Source organism: Ranitomeya imitator, chromosome 9 (assembly GCF_032444005.1).
Source record: "Ranitomeya imitator isolate aRanImi1 chromosome 9, aRanImi1.pri, whole genome shotgun sequence".
Classification (NCBI taxonomy): Eukaryota; Metazoa; Chordata; class Amphibia; order Anura; family Dendrobatidae; genus Ranitomeya; species Ranitomeya imitator.
The window spans coordinates 100,278,088-100,303,894 of record NC_091290.1 but is presented as its reverse complement, the minus strand read 5'-3'; the positions used below and the strand labels follow the sequence as shown (position 1 = coordinate 100,303,894).

The window sequence follows — 25,807 nt, the reverse complement described above, 5'->3', positions numbered from 1 at the left end:
TCTCCAGCAAATTCAAGTTGATCACTAGTAATCTCAGCAACAGAACATCCTGCGATCAGCCGATTGTTGGGGGCCATCTTCATAGGATTGTCCAAAAGAAAGCATGAAAGAATATTCATTTACATGAGGGGAATGTGTCAAACACAGACATGAAACATAGGCAAAATCAGAAAATGTTTGCAAAGTGAGAAACCATTAGGAAGAAAAAGTGTCCTAAAACCAGAATTACGGTATATACTAAACACTACAATCAAACCACAAACTGACCAGTAGGGATATAAATATACTTTACTTTACAGGACACATATTCATATAATGTACAAGCATGGTTCCCTACTTAAATAGTACCTGTTACCTGTCTGCGGCTGCCTTATATATTGAGAATCAGTGGCCAGCCGCAGACAGATGACTTTACTAAGTCACATATAGGAAAAAAAGCCCATAACAGTCCCCAGTTACACCAATTACATGGTAAAGGACCTGACCTTCTACAAAAAGTCCTGATACAAAGCGGGATCCCACAACCATCCATGGTCCACTTACTGTCAAAGCGCAACATAACATAAAAGTCTTAACGAGAGATCTCCCAATTTTAACTAAAACTAATGTAACAGCGCTGTTTTACTGGAAAGTGGAAAATCTTGTGATGACACCATGATCTTGCGTGTTGAGAGTAAGAGCAGGATGTGTGGAGTGGAGGAGCATTTGGGAGATTAGACCTGAGTGTTGCTACAACGTTAGGCACTTTACACTGTAATTAGTGACTGTCAGGGACATTGTTAATAATAATAAGTTAGTAAAATGATTCGTCTGTGGCTGTCCACTATCTCATAAACCAGCCACAGACGCAGTCAGGTATTCTTTAAAACACAGAAATTAAATAACTTGTACTAAAAAACAGCTGAGACCAAACACAATAATCAGGGGCCCTGCAGGCCACAGGATTCCTACTGAGCCCCTGAAGGCTAACACTGAGGGGTGAAACTCATGCGGACGTCTCCCAGCTGTGGCTTAAATGTCAACTGGTAAGTGACCGAGCTCTGGCTGTCCGTCGGGGCCGGGCCCAGGTCCCAGAGAGAGCTGAAAAAGTAAACTGCTTGCTTGCAGTGTGGATACCACTGACAGCTGCCCTGGAATACAGAAAGGAACAAGACAGGATCCCTTATTATTATTCCTTTTCAGAATAAGGTTAGCAAATGAAAACAAGAAATCCAAAATTTTGCCACACTTTTTAGACAGCGCTCTGGACAGTTGTGTAATGTAGAGTTATGGCACTCTACAACATCAGTCAGTTCCATAAATAATAAATGGTGCCCTAATGAGGGGATCTTCTCATGGACTGCATCTCATGGATAGAGTGGGTGTAGGTTCTCGGAGAAGATGATAAGCCCTAACCGATCAATGATCTCCACTCAAGGTATTTTCTATAAGGTACATGCTTTCTAGGAAGATCTGCACCACCATCTAAGAGACCACAAAATGAGTCTGGACAGTTGGATCTAATTAATCTATTAAAGAGAACTTTTTGTTGGCTGGGGCTACATAGTGACTTTGGTGTGACACTTGTCGCATGACCAAAGATTGCCAGGTGTCACGGCTACATTATAGCGCAAGCAAAGTGAATGGCGACGTTTTATGAAATCGACAATACTTTGGCAGGCAAGTTGCAAAAAGTCTGACAGATTTCTTGTGCCTTGCTTGTCGTCGTTGTAGTACCCTCAGGATAGCAATGAGACCCTATTCACTTGTATTGCGCTTCAATGTAGCAGCGACACCTAGCAAACTTAGGTCGCCCTGTAACCCCCAGCCAGCGTCTGTGCTTAGGCACATCTGTACTCTAAAGACAAATGTCAGTTTTTCAAAGAAGTGGTAAGGGCAGAATAGTTCTTCAGGCCCCCTTATGTGATAGACAAAAGTTTGCAGGAACTGCAGATTTCAGCAGGGTCAGCCTAATAAATGTATATGATGGTGTCCCGACTGTCCCATAAGATTATCGGGAAACATAAGTGTTCGGTGGTGGGAAATCTTTTGTTCAGTGGAGAAGGGGTCTACTGCCAGACTATTGTGACAGTGGCTCTCATAGAGAACAGGCTGAGGAGTCCTGTGTATTGGGGAGATGGACCAGCTAGCCGGCAGTCAAACAATCATGTGACGCAACAAAATTCCTCTACTTCCTCATAAAACGCAAACATTGTATATGTTATACCGCAGGCATCATTGTTACAGAGCGGGAAGCCGGATTTAGGAGCTACTAACCAGGAACTATTATTTACTCACTGTCTCATCGGACACTTCCAACAGTCCGGTGCTGATAGAACTGTCCTCTGTGAGCTGGTAGGACATCCACAGCACTACTCCATGACACACGCCTGACCTGTCACACGGAATAAAGCAGGTTAGACTATTGGGTGAAGTGCCCAGTATAGGCAGCCATGCCATCCTCAACCTACTGAACAGCCGTACAGCCAGCTCTTCCCTCTCCTAGTGTATCCTCACCCACCCCCTGCAGACTGTGAGCCCTCGCGGGCAGGGTCCTCCCTCCTTATGTACTCGTGTGCCTTGTTATCTGCTCATGTTTAATGTATTTGTCTATATTTGCCCCGTATTCACATGTAAAGCGCCATGGAATAAATGGCGCTATAAAAATGTATAATAATAATAATAATAATAATAATAATCACGTCAGAAAATGACACCTAGATGAATTAAAGATTTCCATCTATTGACTACTGATAAATTCCATCAGCAGAAAGTAATGGCGCATCAACGAGTTGGCTCCACTGTAAACCCTTAATGTAATGTAAGCAGCCACTAGCTGGCCTTTATCTTCCACTATTCCTAGAGGAGAAAAATAAAAGCAGCCATGACAGGGAATCTGCTGCCGGTGTGTATGACTATCATCATGTGTAACATCAGTCTTACTCTCAGAGCCTAGAAGTAATACACATTCTGTTCTTCATTTTATGATAAATGGAAGTTGCTTTCTCCATCCCTTCCTGGAAAAGGCATCTTGTAGGAGACAATCTCCTGCTATGGCGGTCATCTCGGAAGTTTTCATCTCTAGACTCTGATTGAAGGTGATATTCAATTTCAACTAAGTGTGACCATTACTACATTTCTCCATTTCTTAAAAACACTGAATAAGTTTTCATGTACTTTGTCTTACTGATGAATTTATTTTAAGTTATTTTTTCTCTCAAAGACTATCATGGCGCAGAACAAGACGGCAATGGAAGTTGGAATAAAGGGCTATTGATGAGTCACATTTTTACTTTGGACACAAGGATAGCCGGAGATTGGTCAGGAGACCATGTGCGCGATGCCATCAAGAGGCTTTCATGAGGGACCATCACACCAGGCCCACTCATGGATCATAGTGTGGGGTGGCATAATCCAGTCTCCATTCTGGGGACACTAACAGATTGGTTTGGTTGTGGCACTAGTTGTATGGCCATTCCTCCAAAGTGTCTCAGAACTGTTTTTGAACACGCCAAGCTGCATGTTGCTCATGCTATTGTGAGCCTCCTCCATAGCCTAAATGTGCTGCCATGGTATGTAGCATCCCCAGACTTGCCTCCGATTGAGCACATCTCAGATGTCATTAGTAGGCAACTACAAAGGGAGCTGCTAGCAGCGGATCTTAATGATTTGCACAAGTTATTTCAGCGGAACAGAACATTTCTCAATCATTAATAACCAATGATAGCAGCTAAGGCGTGTAAGTGGGGGGATTTCTGTGCATGGTGGAGCATACTCTCCATTGAATTAATCGGAATGTGTTTGAAAATGTTGTTTACATTTTTTTATCATTTACATATCAATACCATGTCTGCCCATCCTGGGATCTCCACAACTTTTCCTTCTTGGGTTTGCCATTTCAACATTAAGAAGTGTAAAATAAATAGAGCGTTCATGCCACAGTCTGGTCTTACAACATGTAGCGAATTAGCTAGCGAGGACACACAGTGATTCTCACCTTGTCAGGTTCACATAGCCTTCTGCTTTCATATCTTCAGTAGGGACTTCATGGAGGAAATCAAATGTTATAACCTTTGTGGGATCAGACAGAGCTCTGCATGGGTATTCCCAGAGAGGATGAGGCTCGGCTTCCTGAGATTCACGAAAATCCAAAGATTTCTGACAAGAATGAAAAAAACATATAATACAACTGTGAAACAACAAACTACTAATTCTTTTAACATTGTAGGGATTATTGCCTAAAAGGTATAGAATACCTAAATCACAGCAGCATTGTGAAACTCATCTACTTTACTGCATTCTGCACTTGGCTCCGTCGGATGTTTTCTAGTGCTCAGCATTGCTTATGGGGTCCATGTGGCCCATACACCACACATCTATCCTATTACTTCTTACTGCCATATTGCAGCTGATGGTAAAAAATGAGGATCAGATCTGAATTGGAAAGAATGAGTCTCCTGGTGGCCAGCCCCTCGGGGTAGGACAAATTAGTGACTTGCAGATTGCCTATTTAGAACATGATCTATCAGATGAGATGGAGGTGTCTGGAAGCACACATTTTAGGAAAGAAAATGTCACACCTTTATCATTTTATCCATAATACTGACATCAAATCCTTCACAATTTCCACATGGACTTCTGATCCTCCAAAGGTCCTAAAGCAACGACAAGTAGAAAAATAAATAAATAAGAAAATAATGTGAATCAGTTCTGCTAATAGATATTATCAATGCAATCTGCTGCTAACTGTGATGCCCATAATACCGATAGGATGTCACTAGCTGCATTTACTACATGAAGGTTCCAGGTCAGACGTCCAGCGATCAGTAAGTTATCCCCTATCCAAGGATTAGATTAAAGGGAACCTATCAGGATTGTGCACAGTAACCTACACACAGTGTCAGGTCGGCACCATTATACCGATTACAATGATGCCTGGGTTGATGAAATCCGTCTTATGGTTGTTCTTTGATCTTTATTTTCAGTTTTGAGTTAATGATATACCCGTGCCCCGGGGCGGCGCTGTTGGGGGGTCTTCATGTGGTGCTCTGATTAGGTATTCATAATGCAGACTGCTGATCCCTCACTGACCTGCCCCCTAGTTTACATACTGCGCTTGCGCAGTTTATATTATGGTCTTTCAAAAAATAAGTTAATACCAGTAAAATGGGGCCGGCGCATGCACAGTAACATCTATCTGCAAGTGATGCTCTCAATTTGCGTGCAAGTGCCACCCACCAGTGGGCAAGGTTTGCGCACATTAATTGCATTTCTTGCCGATAGCTGCCACTGCACAAGCCATTTTGTTGAAGCAAAAAAAAAATGTCATAAGCCCATACAGATGCATATGTAAGCAGAGGAACACATAAAGCCCCGTCCACAGACCACGCACAGCCCCGTCCACAGGCCGCCCGGATCACCAGAATCTCATTAACTGAAACTACAAATACAGATTAAACAACAACCACAAGACAGATTTCATCACCCCAGGTATCACTGTAATCAGTATAACGGCGCCGACCTGACACTGTGTGTAGGTTACAGAGCACAATCCTGCTGGCAGGTTCCCTTTAACTTGCATTTTTTGGAGTAAAGCCCCTACACACATTACATGGCTGTGAGACAATCGTTCTGGCCACACCAGAATTGTCTGACTGTCCCATACACAGGAGCGCTCCTGTGTTCTCCATGAGAGACCCTCTACCAGACATCTCTGATGGTGGCTTATCTCAGGCAGAATGAAAGGACTGGCAGTCTGAAATCCGGCATGCTGGTACCTGATCTTCCCTGACAATCAATTGTCTGTGGTGCCCAGATATATTACACTTTTGACATCAGTGGGTTCAGCCATCATAAATCTAACTCTTTAAAGAGTTGTTCAGAACTAGAACAACAAGCTTCTTTCTCCCAGAAACAGTGAGATACCGGATTATGGGGCTGTGTTTGAAATTGCAGCTCTGCATATTTGAAGTGAACCGAGCTGCAAAACTACATAAAAATTGTGTGTCGCCATTTTTTGGAAGAGAACAGCCATGATTTCTCATTTCTGAGCAACCTTTCACCACAAATGTAAAAGTGCTATTATACATCTAGACATAACCTGATACAATATAATAACATTTATCATGGAAGTAAATGATGAACTAATGTCGCTCCTCTTCACACGCTTGTTCCTCACTTGTGACTGCGGAAATCACTACATGATATATCAAAGGCAAAGCCTCAGTGGTTAAAGCTGTGCGATATCAGAGAGAACATGAATGTACAGCAACCCATGCAGGCTGAGCGGGTAAAAGGCCATCGAAGGCATGTGACTATAATAAACAGGGACCAGGAGCCGCCGCTCCGCACAGGACAATTCTCAATCCTGGCTTCTTGTAAATTGAGCAGAACAAAGACACAATTACTTCTTTGTGATGGTCAGAAGAATATCACAACCATGCGCTGAAGTGCTTGCATTACCATAGGGAGAAGGAGCATCTGAATTATAAAAAGAGACAACAAGAGATAATGGGAAACAAAATCTCACTATAAACAAAGCATGTCAGGAATAGATCTGCAGGATCATGGTTCAGTGGTAATTAAACATGATGTACAGGCAGAGCCATCGTGGTCCTTGTTAGATGCATTTACAGAAGGCAAAAATGGAAATCCCATGTCAAGTGATCCAAATCTGAATATTTTTTTACCCAATGTCTTCTGATTTTTCTGCTTGTTGGCTTGTTTTTTAAGTGCTACTTTACAAAAAGAAAGTTTAACATTTTTATCTTCATTAGTTAATTTTTTATAGATTTCTAAACTTTTGAAAAAGTCTGAATTTTGGGCTTGTTACATTTTATATCATATCTCGGGGTAGAAATAGGATAAAGCGACACCGTTTGGTTTAGAATGGTACAGGCCTTAATTTGATTTGTCACAAGATTAGGTTTGTTGTTATTTTGTTTTTGAGGAGTCAAATACAAAATTTTCATGTGCAATTTTGAAAAAACAATATACTATACCATTTTCAAAAAAGGCGTGTTACTTGAGTTCTCGGTTACATTTGTACAACCCTGACAAAATTACCGTATGTACCGTATATACTCGAGTATAAGCCGACCCCCCTAATTTTGCCACAAAAAAATGGGAAAACTTAATGACTCGAGTATAAGCCTAGGGTGGAAAATGCAGCAGCTACCGGTAAATTTCTAAAGTAAAAATAGATACCAATAAAAGTAAAATTAGTTGAGACATCAGTAGGTTAAGTGTTTTTGAATATCCATATTGAATCAGGAGCCCCATATAATGCTCCATAAAGTTTGATGGGCCCCATTAGATGCTCCATATTAAAATGTGCCCCATATAATCCTGCATAAAGGGTAATAAGGGCCCCATAAGATGCTCCATAGAGATATTTGCCCCATATAGTGCTGCACAAGCGTTATGGCCCCATAAGATGCTCCATACAGCCACTTGCCCCATATAGTGCTGCACAAGCGTTATGGCCCCATAAGATGCTCCGTACAGTCACTTGCCCCATATAGTGCTGCACAAGCGTTATGGCCCCATAAGATGCTCCGTACAGTCACTTGCCCCATATAGTGCTGCACAAGCGTTATGGCCCCATAAGATGCTCCATACAGCCACTTGCCCCATATAGTGCTGCACAAGTGTTATGGCCCCATAAGATGCTCCGTACAGTCACTTGCCCCATATAGTGCTGCACAAGCGTTATGGCCCCATAAGATGCTCCATACAGCCACTTGCCCCATATAGTGCTGCACAAGTGTTATGGCCCCATAAGATGCTCCGTATAGTCACTTGCCCCATATAGTGCTTCACAAGTGTTATGGCCCCATAAGATGCTCCATACAGCCACTTGCCCCATATAGTGCTGCACAAGAGTTATGGCCCCATAAGATGCTCCGTATAGCCACTTGCCCCATATAGTGCTGCACAAGCGTTATGGCCCCATAAGATGCTCCGTATAGTCACTTGCCCCATATAATGCTGCACAAGTGTTATGGCCCCATAAGATGCTCCATATAGTCACTTGCCCCATATAGTGCTGCACAAGTGTTATGGCCCCATAAGATGCTCCGTATAGTCACTTGCTCCATATGCTTTTGCTGCAATAAAAAAAAAAAAATCACATACTCACCTCTCTTCGCTCAGGACCCCCAGCACTTTCAATAGTTACCTGCTCCTTGTGCGGCTCCGTCTTCGGCACTGACATTCAGCAGAGGGCGCGCACTGACTACGTCACCGCGCCCTCTGACCTGAGCGTCACAGTCAGAGGATGCTGAAGACGGAGCCGCACTGGAACGAGGAGAGGTAAATATCGCGCAGCGCTGCGCTCCCCCTCCCTGTATACTTACCTACTCCTGGCGCTGTGTCCCTGCTTCTTCCACCGCTGCATCTTCTTCCTGTATTGAGCGGTCACAGTTACCGCTCATTACAGTAATGAATATGTGGCTCCACCTCTATGGGAGGTGGAGCCGCATATTCATTACTGTAATGAGCGGTACCGTGTGACCGCTCAGTAAAGGAAGAATCTGCAGAGCTGGAAGAAGCAGGGACGTCCAGGGACCGCGCCCGGAGTAGGTAAGTATAATTACACAGCCCCCGCTCCCCCGCCGACCCCCGGGTATGACTCAAGTATAAGCTGAGAGGGGGACTTCCAGCCCCCAAAAATGGGCTGAAAATCTCGGCTTATACTCGAGTATATACGGTAATCATCGGCCTTGGAGGATGTTCATTCAGTTGTTTAATTTTGTAGAAAAAAGCAGATCACAGACATGGCACAAAACGAAAGTAATTTCAAAATGGCCACTTTCTGGCTTTAAGAAACAGTAAAAGAAATCAAGAACAAAAAATGTGTTAGTAAGTAATGGTTACTTTTTGTAACCAGGCATAGGGTAAAAATATTGGAGTCACTTAATTATGTGGGAAAAAATTATGGAATCACCCTGTAAATTTTCATTCTCAAAAATAACACCTGCATCAAATTAGATCTGCTCGCTAGTCTGCATCTAAAAAGGTGTGATCACACCTTGGAGAGCTGTTGCACCAAGTGGACTGACATGAATCATGGCTTCAACACGAAAGATGTCAACTGAAACAAAGGAAAGGATTATCAAATTCTTAAAAGAGGGTAAATCATCACGCAATGGTGCAAAAGATGTTGGTTGTTCCAGTCAGCTATGTCTAAAATCTGGACCAAATACAAACATGGGAAGGTTGTTAAAGGCAAACATACTGGTCGACCAAGGAAGACATCAAAGCGTCAAGACCGGAAACTTAAAGCAATATGTCTCCAAAACAGGAAATGCACAAGAAACCAAATGAGGAATGAATGGGTGGAAACTGGAGTCAACGTCTGTGACCGAACAGTAAGAAGCCACCTTAAGGAAATGGGATTTACATACAGAAAAGCTAAACGAAAGCCATCATTAACACCTAAACAGAAAAAAACAAGGTTACAATGGGCTAAGGAAAAGCAATCGTGGACTGTGGATGACTGGATGGAAGTCATATTCAGTGATGAATCGCGAATCTGCATAGGGCAAGGTGATGATGCTGGAACTTTTGTTTGGTGCCGTTCCAATGAGATTTATAAAGATGACTGCCTGAAGAGAACATACAAATTTCCACAGTCATTGATGATATGGGGCTGCATGTCAGGAAAAGGCACTGGGGAGATGGCTGTCATTACATCTTCAATAAATGCACACGTTTATGTTGATATTTTGGACACTTTTCTTATCCCATCAATTGAAAAAATGTTTGGGGATGTTGAAATCATTTTTCAAGATGATAATGCATCCTGCCATAGAGCAAAAACTGTGAAAACATTCCCTGAAAAAGACACATAAGGTCAATGTCATGGCCAGCAAATAGTCCGGATCTCAATCCAATTGAAAATCTTTGGTGGAAGTTGAAGAAAATGGTCCATGACAAGGCTCCAACCTGCAAAGCTGATCTGGCAACAGCAATCAGAGAAAGTTGGAGCCAGACTGATGAAGAGTACTGTTTGACACTCATTAAGTCCATGCCTCAGAGACTGCAAGCTGTTATAAAAGCCAGAGGTGGTGCAACATAATACTAGTGAGGTACTGGAGTGTTTGTTTGTTTTTCATGATTCCATAATTTTTTCCCTCATAATTGAGTGACTCCATAATTTTTACCCTATGCTTGGTTAAAAAAAGTCACCATTACTGACTACCACATTTTTTGTTCTTGATTTCTTTTACTGTTTCTTAAAGGCAGAAAGTTGCCATTTGAAATGACTTTAGTTTTGTGCCATGTCTGTGATCTGCTTTTTTTCTACAAAATTAAACAACTGAATGAACATCCTCCAAGGCTGGTGATTCCATAATTTTTGACAGAGGTTGTACAAGTTGGGCTCTCCTTAAAGGGAACTTGTCACCCCGTTTTGGCGATCTCGACGGCCATTTTCCTGAAGCCGAGTTCGCATCTCGGCTGTAGGAAAATGGCCGCCGCGATCTCCATCTGCGCACGCGCGGCATCCTGGGGCCATTTTCCTGAAGCCCCGGGAAGCTGAGAAGAACCATCTGCGCATGCGCGGCCTCACAAAGATGGCCGCGCCCACGATAAACGGCTGAATAGCGCAGATCGCGCTATTTTCCTTGAAGCTGCGCAGTGGATTCGCCACTTGGACATGCGCACACCACTACGCCACCAACGGAGATCTGGGGGAGAAACAGCGCTGTCACCACGCCCATATGACCTGACCAGCGTGAGTGACAGCCCAAAACGGCGACTTTACAAAGGTATTTCGGCAGCATAGGTGGGGAATAAAGGCTCCAAAATACACTAATGTAAAGCCCAGCTCTGCCCCTATTTAACGCTATTTTTAGCTCTTCTTGAAAAAACGGGGTGACAGGTTCCCTTTAAGATCATATTTTTAAGTGTGATTTTCTAAATACAGTCTCATCCTGATTATATGTTTACTACTAAAGTAAAAGACGTAATATGAAATATTTAAATACTAGATAGAGGCTTGACGCTATCGCATCGGGAGGGTGGTAATGTCAAGATGTGGGCAGGCATGAGGCACTGTTGTTGCCTAATGGCATCCTGTGATAATCTAATGACTTTTGCATCAGGGGACTCATGTGCTTGACACCTACGCTTACATGCATTGTTTTTATCCCAGCAATGCTTTGCTCTTCAAGAGTCTCATTTGCCAGTTGTTGTCTTCGACGTTGTGCCTTTGCTGCTTTCCTTTCATTGTCATTGACGTACTTTTTAGGAGGAGCCATGTTGGCGTTGATATTTGCTTTTTAAGGGGTTTTCCCATGAACAAAAGTTCATTTTAAAAATTGTCTGTGTCTGACCGTGTACAGAACATACCACATCTCCTGGGCAGGGGAGGAAGCAAAAGACAATACTGACATTACAGCAGGAGATCGCAGAGGATACATTTTGTGAGGTCAAATATTTTTTAAGAACAGTCAGTGAAATATTTTACCTCACAAAATGAATCCACTGTGATTCCCTGCTGTAATGTCGGTATTATCTTTTGCTTCCTCCCCTGCCCAGGAGATGTGGTATGCTCCATACACGGTCAGACACAGTCAATTTTTAAAATGAACTTTTGTTCATGGGAAAAACCCTTTATTTTGACCGCCTTCCTCTACCTGTAGACACATCGCGCATCTGGCGCCGGGATCAGCCGAATGATTCACTGCACCTGCACGTAATTTGCGCAGGCGCAGTAAATCAGACCACCGCCATCTTTGTGCAGACAGATAGCGGCGGTCACATTAACCCCTTTACCCCCAAGGGTGGTTTGCACGTTCTGACCACTGTCCCTTTATGAGGTTATAATTCTGGAACGCTTCAACGGATCCGGTAAATCTGACATTGTTTTCTCGTGACATATTGTACTTCATGATAGTGGTAAAATTTCTTTGATATTACCTGCGTTTATTTGTGAAAAAAACGGAAATTTGGCGAAAATTTTGAAAATTTTGCAATTTTCCAACTTTGAATTTTTATGCAATTAAATCAGAGATATGTCACACAAAATACTTAATAAGTAACGTTTCCCACATGTCTACTTTACATCAGCACAATTTTGGAACCCAAATTTTTTTTGTTAGGGAGTTATAAGGGTTAAAAGTTGACCAGCAATTTCTCATTTTTACAACACCATTTTATTTTAGGGACCACATCTCATTTGAAGTCATTTTGAGGGGTCTATATGATAGAAAATACCCAAGTGTGACACCATTCTAAAAACTGCACCCCTCAAGGTTCTCAAAACCACATTCAAGAAGTTTATTAACCCTTCAGGTGTTTCACAGGAATTTTTGGAATGTTTAAATAAAAATTAACATTTAACTTTTTTTCACAAAAAATTTACTTCAGCTCCAATTTGTTTTATTTTACCAAGGGTTACAGGAGAAAATGGACCCCAAACGTTGTTGTACAATTTGTCCTGAGTACGCCGATACCCCATATGTGGGGGTTAACCACAGTTTGGGCGCATGGCAGAGCTCGGAAGGGAAGGAGCGCCATTTGACTTTTCAATGCAAAATTGACTGGAATTGAGATGGGACGCCATGTTGCGTTTGGAGAGCCACTGATGTGCCTAAACATTGAAACCCCCCACAAGTGACACCATTTTGGAAAGTAGACCCCCTAAGGAACTTATCTAGAGGTGTGGTGAGCACTTTGACCCACCAAGTGCTTCACAGAAGTTTATAAGGCAGAACCGTAAAAATAAAAAATTATTTTTTTTCACAAAAATTATCTTTTCGCCCCTAATTGTTTATTTTCCCAATGGTAAGAGAAGAAATTGGACCACAAAAGTTGTTGAACAATTTGTCCTGAGTACTCTGATACCACATATGTGGGGGTAAACCACTGTTTGGGCGCATGGGAGAGTTCGGAAGGGAAGGAGCGCCGTTTGACCTTTCAATGCAAAATTGACAGGAATTGAGATGGGACGCCATGTTGCGTTTGGAGAGCCACTGATGTGCCTAAACATTGAAACCCCCACAAGTGACACTATTTTGGAAAGTAGACCCCCTAAGGAACTTATCTAGAGGTGTGGTGAGCACTTTGACCCACCAAGAGCTTCACAGAAGTTTATAATGCAGAGCCGTAAAAATAAAACAAAAATTTTTTCCCACAAAAATTATTTTTTAGCCCCCAATTTTGTATTTTCCTGAGGGTAACAGGAGAAATTGGACCCCAAAAGTTGTTGTGCAATTTGTCCTGAGTGCGCTGATACCCTATATGTGGGGGGGAACCAGCGTTTTGGGCGCATGGGAGGGCTCGGAAGGGAAGGAGCGCCATTTGGAATACAGACTTAGATGGAATGGTCTGCAGGCGTCACATTGTGTTTGCAGAGCCCCTAATGTACCTAAACAGTAGAAACCCCCCCCACAAGTGACCCCATATTGGAAACTAGACCCCCCCAAGGAACTTATCTAGATGTGTTGTGAGAACTTTGAGCCCCCAAGTATTTCACTACAGTTTATAACGCAGAGCCGTGAAAATAAAAAAAAAATTTCCCCTCAAAATTATTTTTTAGCCCCCAGTTTTGTATTTTCTCGAGGGTAAAAGGAGAAATTGGACACCAAAAGTTGTTGTCCAATTTGTCCTGAGTGCGTTGATACCCCATATGTGGGGGGGAACCACCGTTTGGGCACATGGGAGGGCTCGGAAGGGAAGGAGCGCCATTTGGAATGCAGACTTAGATGGAATGGTCTGCAGGTGTCACATTGCGTTTGCAGAGCCCCTAATATACCTAAACAGTAGAAACCCCCCACAAGTGACCCCATATTGGAAACTAGACCCCCCCACGAACTTATCTAGATGTGTTGTGAGAACTTTGAGCCCCCAAGTGTTTCACTACAGTTTATAACGCAGAGCCGTGAAAATAAAAAATCTTTTTTTTTCCCACAAAAATTATTTTTTAGCCCCCAGTTTTGTATTTTCCCAAGGGTAACAGGAGAAATTGGACCCCAAAAGTTGTTGTCCAATTTGTCCTGAGTACGCTGATACCCCATACGTTGGGGTAAACTCCTGTTTGGGCACACGGGAGAGCTCGGAGGGGAAGGAGCACAGTTTTACTTCAACGCAGAATTGGCTGGAATTGAGATCGGACGCCATGTCGCGTTTGGAGAGCCCCTGATGTGTCTAAACAGTGGAAACCCCCCAATTATAACTGAAACCCTAATCCAAACACACCCCTAACCCTAATCCCAACAGTAACCCTAACCACACCTCTAACCCTGACACACCCCTAACCCTAATCCCAACCCTATTCCCAACCGCAAATGTAATCCAAACCCTAACCCTAACTTTAGCCCCAACCCTAACTGTAGCCTTAACCCTAGCCCTAACCCTAGCCCTAACCCTAACGGGAAAATGGAAATAAATACATTTTTTTAATTTTTCCCTAACTAAGAGGGTGATGAGGGGGGGGTTTGATTTACTTTTATAGCGGGTTTTTTAGCGGATTTTTATGATTGGCAGCAGTCACACACTGAAAGACGCTTTTTATTGCAAAAAATATTTTTTGCGTTACCACATTTTGAGAGCTATAATTTTTCCATATTTGAGTCCACAGAGCCATGTGAGGTCTTGTTTTTTGCGGGACGAGTTGACGTTTTTATTGGTAACATTTTCAGGCATGTGACATTTTTTTATCACTTTTTATTCCGATTCTTGTGAGGCAGAATGACCAAAAACCAGCTATTCATGAATTTCTTTTGGGGGAGGCGTTTATACCGTTCCGCGTTTGGTAAAATTGATGAAGCAGTTTTATTCTTCGGGTCAGTACGATTACAGCGACACCTCATTTATATCATTTTTTTATGTTTTGGCACTTTTATACGATAAAAACTATTTTATAGAAAAAATTATTTTCGCATCGCTTTATTCTGAGGACTATAACTTTTTTATTTTTTTGCTGATGTTGCTGTATGGCGGCTCGTTTTTTGCGGGACAAGATGACGCTTTCAGCGGTAAAATGGTTATTTATATCCGTCTTTTTGGTCGTGTGTTATTCCACTTTTTGTTCGGCGGTATGATAATAAAGCGTTGTTTTTTGCCTCGTTTTTTTTTTTTTTTTCTTACGGTGTTTACTGAAGGGGTTAACTAGTGGGACAGCTTTATAGGTCGGGTCGTTACGGACGCGGCAATACTAAATATGTGTACTTTTATTCTTTTTTTTTAATTTAGATAAAGAAATGTATTTATGGGAATAATATATATTTTTTTTTTACACACTTGTAAATTTTTTTAACTTTTTTACTTTGTCCCAGGGGGGGACAATACAGATCGGTGATCTGACAGTTTGCACAGCACTCTGTCAGATCACCGATCTGTCAAAGAGCGCTGCAGCGTTACCAAGTGCCTGCTCTGAGTAGGCACTTGGTAAGCCACCTCCCTCCCTGCAGGACCCGGATTCCGCGGCCATATTGGATCCGGGCCTTGCTGCAGGGAGGAAGGTAGGAGACCCTCGCAGCAAAGCGATCACATCGCGTTGCTGCGGGGGTCTCAGGGAAGCATGCAGGGAGCCCCCTCCCTGCGCGATGCTTCCCTGCACCACCGGCACATCGCGATCATGTTTGATCGCGGTGTGCCAGGGGTTAATGTGCCGGGGGCGGTCCGTGACCGCTTCTGGCACATAGTGCCGGATGTCAGCTGCAATAAGCAGCTGACACCCGGCCGCGCTCCCCCCGTGAGCGCGGCCGATCGCGTATGACGTACTATTCCGTCCTTGGGAAGTAGGGCCCACCCCACATGGACTGAATAGTACGTCTAATGGCAGTAAGGGGTTAACCTTCCTCAGGCTGCATAATTTTACAACATTAACAGGCTGCAGAGGTACAATTGTACCTTCATATATATTTTATTGAAATTTGGCCAATATATTCTGGACCAAAACTGCAGAGATGTCACGAAATTTCAGCCCTCTACGGCTTTTCGAAAAAAAAAGTTATTTCAATTTTAAAAAGGAATAGTTACAATTGTAGCTAGTCAGCCAGACGAAGGTTAAAAATGTGCATGCGCTCCTCCTGTACAAAGATGGTGTCAGCCAGTGAATCATTCAGCTGATCCTGGCGGCGGTGTTCGCGACAGTGTTCCACTGGTGGTACCGTGCAAGAGGCTGTGTGAGTGTGTATGTGAGAGTGTGTGAGCGTGAGTGTGAGAACGTGAGTGTGTGCGTGGTGCGTACAGCGTATAGAGTGTGTGCGTGTGTGTGGTGTGACGGTGTTCCGCTGGTGGTACCGCGCAATAGGTTGGTAACAGCAGCAGTTTCCATATAGAGACACCCATCACTTGGGTGTCTCAATATGGCGGTCGGTGAACTAAGATACAGTTGTGAGAAAACTATTTGCCCCTTTCGTGATTTCCCATTCTTTTGCATGTGTGTCACATTTAAATGTTTCAGATCACCAAACAGATTGAACTATTAGTCACAGATAATACAAGTATGCAAAATACAGTTTTTAAATAAAAGTCTTTATTTTTAAGGGAAAATGAAATCCAAATCTACAGGGCCCTGTGTGAAAAAGTAAGTCCCCCTTAAAACATAAATTAACTGTGGTTTATCACATCTTTGGGAAGCGGCATTCAAATTCCTTAGCCACACCCAGGCCTGATTACTACCACATCTGTTCTCAACCAAGAAATTACTTAAATAGGACCTGCCTGACAAAGTGTAGTGTCAAAAGACTGACCGCCAATTCCAAACAGAAATCAGCTGTGAACAGTTGCTTACAAAGAGTAGCCATCCCCTTATATAACCAACAAATAAAGTAGCACTCTGTAGCGCTATAGCATGCAAACCAAAAAATAGCCCCCTGCCCCCACCACTCAAGCATTTATGCAAACCTCATCCCCCCAGAATTATTAGGAACCTTATACAGTATAAGCTATGAGGCTGGAAATGCAGCTGCTGACCCCTTGTCTAGCTGCCTTCCAGGCTGAAACACAGCCAGTAGAAGTGCCCCCTCTTACTTCTGCCACCAATCAGTGTGAAGGAGGAGAGGTCAGGCAGCAGGGAGCGGACAGGCTGCAGGGACAGGAGAGAGCCTTTTGTGTGATCCTCCTTCTGTTCTCTATTAGGCTGGGCCACACAGGCTCTTTTTTACCACAATTTGTCATTTTTGTGTGTGATTGTTACTGTACATGTCAAAAATTGCACGTTGTTTTACGATGCGGCTGTTGGCAGATGAAAAACGTTTTGAAATGTGTGATACCTATATAAACTGCATTGGCAAAATCTGCATCACAAAACGGTGACAATTTGTAGTAAAATGCAGTGCACTTGAGAGCACACAAGAATTAAAATTGTGATAAAATGAATCAGTGAAAACTAAGGGTTAGTAGCCAATTAGGCAGCCTGATACTGGGAAGGAGCGTTCCTAGTTTTCCAATGTAAACCAATATGGGCAGCGGGCTTGGTGGAGGCCCAGATGATCTGACAGTAATTCACCCTGAAATTACTGGTGGGGGCCCTTCTCATACAGATACAGAGCTAGCTGGATAGGTTTTTTTCTCGCTTACATTCAAATTTTTAAACACAAAACCTTTTTTTTTTTTTTTTCAGTGTTCAAAAATCAATGTACAAATTAAAGTCAATGTTCTAGTCATTTATTCATAATGACCAAGGGTATGTGCACACGATCAGTAATCGCTGCAGGTCGACGCTGCGTATTTATGCAACGACAAACCCACAGCGCCCAGATGGGACAGTATAGTGGATAGGATTTCAAGAGATCCCATGTCCACTATGCGTCCACAGACACCTGCGGAGATGGACATACGGCGCGTCTTTCCAGACCGCAGCATGTCAACTTCGCTTGCGGAGATGCTAGTCTCCACAAGAAAAATGACACCAATAGAAATGTATTGAACGCGGTGAATCCGCATGCTTCAGTGAACACATGAGGATTCACCTGCATTCAACTGAAATATATGGCAGTACTTTGGACTCAGTGAACATGCGCTGCATCCAAAGCGTTGCTAGTTCCGGATCGTAGGCACCCGCCTTTCAAGTGGACAGAAACGAAAGATACAGATAGCACTCAGAGACAGTCCTGCAGCTGGAAAGTAGCGATACGTCTATATGCAATTTTCACGTGTCAGTTATTTGTAGTTAATTAGCCAGGAGGAGCCGCCAGGATTCAGCACTCACATTATAGAAAACTTGAAAAAAAATTGGGAGAAAAAAAGGAGTATTTTAGGTTTAAAAGAATATTTTATTATAAGAATATTATAAAGTGTAGCACATAGTAAAAATTACAAAAGCCTTAAAGAAATGTAATGATGACATGGATGTGGAATTGCAGAAATGGGTAAACGAAATACAAGCCACTAAGTCCAAGAAATTTAAGAGAGATGTCAATGATAGAATGACTGGTAATATGTATAAGTGGTATTGAACCAAGGATAGGTATGTATTTTTGGGTCCTTTTGGACCACTGTGTAGTACATTTGGGGTTGGGTTATTGTTAATTACCAATAATAGGCACGTTATGCACTTTATTTACATAATATATTATTTATCAGTCACTGATATTGCATATGTATGCACTTTATGCTCTTCAATATATATATATTTTATTGTCCTTGGTGTAATTATAAAAAATAAATATTTATAGTTTTAGTTTATGATATATCACCTTATGTATTACATGTTTTTAGTACCCATATTAACACTTAGTTGGTTGCTATGGACACACATACACTATTAGGAAATTTTAGTTTTATGATAATATATCACTTTTATGTATTACAGGATTTCTACACATATTCTAGTAATCATATTAACACTTAGTTTGCTGTTTAGGGTCGCACATACACCATTAGGTGATTTAATTTATTGTTATCATCATGTCACTTTTAGAATTGTATATGCGCATATATGTCCTTAAATATTCTCCGCATCTTTCTTGAATCACTCCATTGTATGTATTTTTTATAAAGAATTGATTTGTTTTTTTCTTTTTATGTTATCCCTAGATTATGTATCGGGGCTGTCCACAGTGGAGCGCATGCGCGTTGTCCCGTTCCTCCGTCGCCTCCGGTGACGCTCTCTCACTGACACGCAGCCTTCTGGCTTGCGTGTCACTGAGCGTCGACAGGAGGTGAAGTGATTCGGAGGCGAGCGAACGCGCAATGCGCCGGCTATACTGAGGTACAGCCCCTTTCCATACCTCTGATTCTATTGGATACCCGCAATATAAATGCATCTTTTCCCCTCACCCTGACACGCCCCCGGAAGAAGCTGGCGGCGAAACGCGCGTCGGGGCGAGGGGACGCCGGGAGAACTTCTGCGACAGGTATATTGTTACACGTTTACAATCCTGCATATTTATTTGTGCCTCGGTGTTATTGCCTCGGTTAGGCATCACTGAAATACCTGGCACAGGTCTTTGGGGCTTATTACAGCCCGGGGTTTCAGTCTACTTTGGAAATAATTACCCTTTTTAGGACTTATTATATCCGTGTATATACTTATATGCCTGCAGAACTTTACCATCTTATATGTGGGTGAGATTTCAGCGGCCAACTATGTATCACTGGTTTAGGATCTTTGGGTATCCATGCTATTCATGATTGTTACTTATGAATATTATCTGTGGTCAAACGATGTGCCTTCATGCTGTGGTCATTTCCATTGGTCACCTGGCGTCCCCTATTATGCTTTTTCCTGGTGTGTTTCAATTGCTTTGAATTATTGTGAATAAAATATTGGTTTTAATTGTAATACACCGTGTGGGATCTCTTCTTTGTCTCATGCAGATTGACATGGGACTAGTTGTATAGTTGTTAGTTGTATTGAAGTGCCCCTTCTTTTGATATTTCGGACATTTTGTGATTTATTATTCTTATAATATCAGGCTGACTTATCAATATCATTCCACCAGGGTGGACTTCTTGGACGTTACACTGGAGCTCGACGACAGCCGATGCGTCCAGACTGATGTCTACAGGAAGCCGACCTCTGTGAAGGCCTTAATTCGCGCTGACTCAGCCCATAACCCTTCTACCATTAGAGCTGTCCCGGTCAGACAGTTCCTAAGAATGAGGCGGATCTGTTCATCGGATCAAAAGTTTTACACTCAGGCTGCTGATTTACAATCTCGCTTTGAATCACGTGGATATAGACGCAGGAGCATCAGACGTGGCTTTGATAGGGCTAGGAAGATTCAGCGCAGTGACCTACTGTATAAAACAAATACTCGTGTCAAAAAGGATAACACTGATACTGTTAGATTTATCAGTACCTATAATCATGAGTGGCAAAATATTAGGGCAATCCAGAATAACAACTGGTCCATACTGAAGACAGAGCCCGTCCTGGGGGCGGCCCTTAGTGATTTTCCGGCTATGACTTCCAGGAGAGCACCAAATATTGGTAGTCTTTTGGTGAGGAGCCACTACATTCCTCCGATCAGGAATGTATTTGGCACTCGGGGTCCTCTCCTGGGCTACTTTCAGTGCGGCCACTGTCTGGCGTGTGCAAATCTTCAGCGTAGTTCCACATTTGAGTCATCAGATGGCCTTAAACAATTTAAGATCCGACAGCACATTACTTGTGGCAAGAGTAATCTTATTTATTATGCTATATGTAGGTATATATATAGGCCTTACCTCTAGGGAGCTTAGAGTCAGGGTACGTGAACACGTTTGGGACATTTGCGCCGCCAGAACCGTGGTCGACCTCTCAGAGTTGAAGACGATCCCGCGTCACTTTAGGACACATCATAATTATGACGTGGGATCGCTCCGAATCAGAGGTATAGAGAGTATACATATGGGGGTAAGGGGAGGGAATAACAAAAAATTCTTGGCACAAAAAGAGGTTAAATGGATAGTGCAATTAGAGACCATGGCCCCGAAAGGGATAAACGAGGCATTGAGCTTCGCTTCATTCTTATAAATTGGTCTTTATTCTCTTCTTTTCCCCCATTTCCTGAGATTGGATGTTACAATGCCTACAAGTAGTATTCAACCCCCTGCAGATTTAACAGGTTTAATAAGATGCAAATAAGTTAGAGCCTTCAAACTTCAAACAAGAGCAGGATTTATTAACAGATGCATAAATCTTACAAACCAAAAAGTTTTGTTGCTCAGTTAAATTTTTATAAATTTTTAACATAAAAGTGTGGGTCAATTATTATTCAACCCCTAGGTTTAATATTTTGTGGAATAACCTTTGTTTGCAATTACAGCTAATAATCGTCTTTTATAAGACCTGATCAGGCCGGCACAGGTCTCTGGAGTTATCTTGGCCCACTCCTCCATGCAGATCTTCTCCAAGTTATCTAGGTTCTTTGGGTGACTCATGTGGACTTTAATCTTGAGCTCCTTCCACAAGTTTTCAATTGGGTTAAGGTCAGGAGACTGACTAGGCCACTGCAACACCTTGATTTTTTGCCTCTTGAACCAGGCCTTGGTTTTCTTGGCTGTGTGCTTTGGGTCGTTGTCTTGTTGGAAGATGAAATGACGACCCATCTTAAGATCCTTTATGGAGGAGCGGAGGTTCTTGGCCAAAATCTCCAGTTAGGCCGTGCTATCCATCTTCCCATGGATGCGGACCAGATGGCCAGGCCCCTTGGCTGAGAAACAGCCCCACAGCATGATGCTGCCACCACCATGCTTGACTGTAGGGATGGTATTCTTGGGGTTGTATGCAGTGCCATCCAGTCTCCAAACGTCACGTGTGTGGTTGGCACCAAAGATCTCGATCTTGGTCTCATCAGACCAGAGAACCTTGAACCAGTCTCAGAGTCCTCCAAGTGATCATGAGCAAACTGTAGACGAGCCTTGACATGACGCTTTGAAAGTAAAGGTACCTTACGGGCTCGTCTGGAACGGAGACCATTGCGGTGGAGTACGTTACTTATGGTATTGACTGAAACCAATGTCCCCACTGCCATGAGATCTTCCCGGAGCTCCTTCCTTGTTGTCCTTGGGTTAGCCTTGACTCTTCGGACAAGCCTGGCCTCGGTACGGGAGGAAACTTTCAAAGGCTGTCCAGGCCGTGGAAGGCTAACAGTAGTTCCATAAGCCTTCCACTTCTGGATGATGCTCCCAACAGTGGAGCCAGGTAGGCCCAACTCCTTGGAAAGGGTTTTGTACCCCTTGCCAGCCTTGTGACCCTCCACGATCTTGTCTCTGATGGCCTTGGAATGCTCCTTTGTCTTTCCCATGTTGACCATGTATGAGTGCTGTTCACAAGTTTGGGGAGGGTCTTAAATAGTCAGAAAAGGCTGGAAAAAGAGATACAAAGAGATAATTAATCCAAACATGTGAAGCTCATTGTTCTTTGTGCCTGAACTACTTCTTAATACTTTAGGGGAACCAAACAGAATTCTGGTGGGTTGAGGGGTTGAATAATAAATGACCCTCTGAAAAGACTTTTCACAATTTTTAAAAAAAATAAACAAAGAAATAAAAATTTTTTTTGCTGCAGTGCATTTCACACTTCCAGGCTGATCTACAGTCCAAATGTCACAATGCCAAGTTAATTCCAAATGTGTAAACCTGCTAAATCTGCAGGGGGTTGAATACTACTTGTAGGCACTGTATGTTCCATCTTCCACTAGCGTTTTATGCCTCCTTGATCATGCTATGATCCATATTTTAACTGTTTTCTTCTTTTTCTTATGTGAGCTACTAATCTGGTTTATTGTCACTTTTTTAATTTTAGTCATTCCCTGCTTGAACCTGCTTATACCCACTTTGATTTGTATGTGTCTGCAGCCATGCCGTATATCTTGTTTGAAGAACCAAATACATCACTGGACTTGGATTTAAACCCATTACATCAATTGGAAGATCTCAGTTGCTGTATTTGCCTTTGTATTATATATTGTCGTTATGAACTGGACTGATACTTAAATAACATTTTCGGATGATAGTATGATAATTTGTATGGGGCTATTAGATTGCGGTATTGTCTGAGGGTAGTATTTGGTGGTGCGCATGCGCCCTGGCTGTCCAGCGGCTCCTCTCCTGCCGCGTCATCTTCCCAGCCTCTCATGCAAGCTTCTAGGCATGCGTGATTGTGCCTGATGCCGGCGGCCGCTGAAGGACCTGCGGATCGCAGGGTGCATGCGCCAGGATGCCAATACTACTGGCCGGGTCACATCATCACCAGGAATGAGACGAATCACCAATGGGATAAAAAAGTCCTAGCAAGAAGCATGAGTTTTCCCCTTGAGAAAGCGATTTAACAAAAAAGCGAAATGTACGTTGGGGGCTCTGTTTGGATCTCTCTCGTTTGTGCCATCCACCCTATTGAGTGTCAGCTGCTGGTAAACGCCATATTATAGCTATTTGCTTAGAAGACCACATGGTCACAATGGGTTAACACTTTTAGCGCTACCTACTTTATTTGGTGCCAGCAGTAGGGAAGTGCTATCTTATAGGTATTGATCATATTGTTGCACTATGCTAGCACTTTAAATATGATATGCCTTCCTGATGTATGTATCACTGGCAGTAATGTGGGGTGCATGACACTCATGATCTCTTATGTCATCCTTTTGTAATTTTTACTATGTGCTACACTTTATAATATTCTTATAATAAAATATTCTTTTAAACATAAAATACTCCTTTTTTCTCCAAAAATGTTTTCTAGATACTATATGGAGTTGTTTTTTTTCTTGTCCTCTTTTTGAAGCTTAGTTTTGCACAATTTTGTGCATGATATGAAGACAATGTGGTTATCTGGTATTTGTGTTTCATTATAGAAAACTTATACTGAACACTTACCTTGAATTCTACAGCTAACACATATAACGAGGCAGAAATGGGGAGAATCACGCAGTCCTTAGCCAAATTCTCAGAGAGACTCATACAGGAGTACCAAAAGCGTAAGTTATGCCACGGAAGGAGGCTGGTTGTGAAAAAAGGCTCTCCAATCAAAGCAGTTACCTAAAAAGGAAGGTCTAATAGTTAAAGTGTCCATACAGAAAGATTACTAGAGACCCCCATACACACTGGAGGTATCCCAAGTCCACCAATTTCAGTGGGACTGGCAGACCATGTAATGGGGGACTGACTTACCAACTGATAGAGGACTTCCTGCTCCTCTGATGTGCTGGACAGGATAACTAGCTAATGGGATACTGGCTGAAAAGCTTATGTGTGGAATTGGCTGACCACTTGATGTGGGGGGACTGGCTGACCATCTGATGTGGGGGGACTGGCTGACCATCTGATGTGAGGGGACTGGCTGACCATCCATTGTGGGGGGACTGGTTGACCATCTGAAGTGGGGGGACAGCTGACCATCTAATGTGGGGGGACTGGCTGACCATCCATTGTGGGGGGACTGGTTGACCATCCGATGTGGGACTGGTTGACCATCTGATGTGGGACTGGTTGACCATCTGATGTGGGGGAACTGGTTAACCATCTGATGTGGGTGAACTGGTTGACCATCTGATGTGGGTGAACTGGTTGACCATCTGATGTGGGGAGACTAGCTGACCATCTGATGTGGGGGGACTGGCCTGGCTGATCATCCGATGTGGGGGGACTGGTTGACCATCCAATGTGGGGGAACTAGTTTACCATCTGATGTGGGGTGACTGGTTGACCATCTGATGTGGGGCGACTGGCTAATGATCTAATGTGGAGAAATGGCTGACCATCTGATGTGGGGGAACTAGTTTACCATCTGATGTGGGGGGACCAGTTGACCATCTGATGTGGGGTGACTGGTTGACCATCTGATGTGGGGGAACTGGTTGACCATCTGATGTGGGGAGACTAGCTGACCATCTGATGTTGGGGGACTGGCCTGGCTGATCATCCGATGTGGGGGGGACTGGTTGACCATCTAATGTGGGGGAACTAGTTTACCATCTCATGTGGGGTGAATGGTTGACCATCTGATGTGGGGGGACTGGCTAATGATCTAATGTGGAGAAATGGCTGACCACCTGGTGTGGGGGGACTGGCTGACAATATGATATAGGGGACTGGCTGACCATCTGATGTGGGGATTGCTTGACGTGGAGGACACTTTTATTGCACAATTAACACTGCGAAACCCCCCCCCTAAAAAACTATAGCAAAACTGTGTTTTTTCGCCATCTCAACCCACGTAGGCTATTTTTTCTAGTTTTCCAGTACATTTTATGTTAAAGTGAATACTGTCATCCAAAAATTCATTCAGCAAAAACAAGCCCTCATATAACAATGTTTGAAATTTTTTGCAATTTCCAAACTTTTAATTATACTGCCCTCAGAACAGACAGTGGTACCACATGAAATGGTTAAAAAAATAACATTTTCCATAGGTCTACTATACGCCGGTATCGTTCCATTAAACATCTTTTGATTTTTGTTTTTAAGGATGTTAGAAGCATTTTGATGATTAGCAGTAATTTTCTGTAGTTTCAAAGAAATGTCACAAACTTTGTTTAGGAACCAATTCAGTTCTGCAGTGTTTGCAAAGGACCTATATATTTTTGAAACTCCCAAAAGTAACCCTTCCACCCCCCTTTTTAAAATCTGTCGCAATTGTACTGCAGGGGCCCACCCCTACCCCTGGAGTGATTTCATGTAAACCAGCAATTTTTGGGACATTTAGATGCAACTTTTTCCTCTAAAAAGACACAAATCGGGACATAGACCATTTTTGATTTTGCACAAAGTAGATAAACCACATGAGCCATTTTAAAGAATGCGGAGCAGAAAATGTCAGCAAATTCCACAAGATAAACAAATAAAAGTGACTTAAAAAAACATAAATTTTGAATCGATCCCTTTATTCTTAGGCTTACATAGCTTCAAGGCATATAGGCATAAAATGAATACTTATAATAATCCT

General features: G+C 42.8%; 1 protein-coding gene across 2 annotated transcripts in view; it reads right to left on the bottom strand.

Annotated features, from left to right (window-relative positions):
- Positions 1 to 263: 263 nt before the first annotated feature.
- PRMT7 (protein arginine methyltransferase 7) overlaps positions 264 to 25,807 on the bottom strand; it is a 126,679-nt gene continuing 101,135 nt past the window's right edge. For both annotated transcript variants that reach the window (XM_069740322.1, XM_069740321.1), the window contains exons 14-18: positions 23,740 to 23,901; positions 4,560 to 4,634; positions 3,977 to 4,137; positions 2,278 to 2,374; positions 264 to 1,130 (exon numbers count right to left, since the gene is read on the bottom strand). In XM_069740322.1, coding sequence (XP_069596423.1) covers positions 966 to 1,130; positions 2,278 to 2,374; positions 3,977 to 4,137; positions 4,560 to 4,634; positions 23,740 to 23,901 — 660 coding nt within the window. In that variant the 3' untranslated portion in view covers positions 264 to 965. The remainder of the gene's footprint in view (positions 1,131 to 2,277; positions 2,375 to 3,976; positions 4,138 to 4,559; positions 4,635 to 23,739; positions 23,902 to 25,807) is intronic.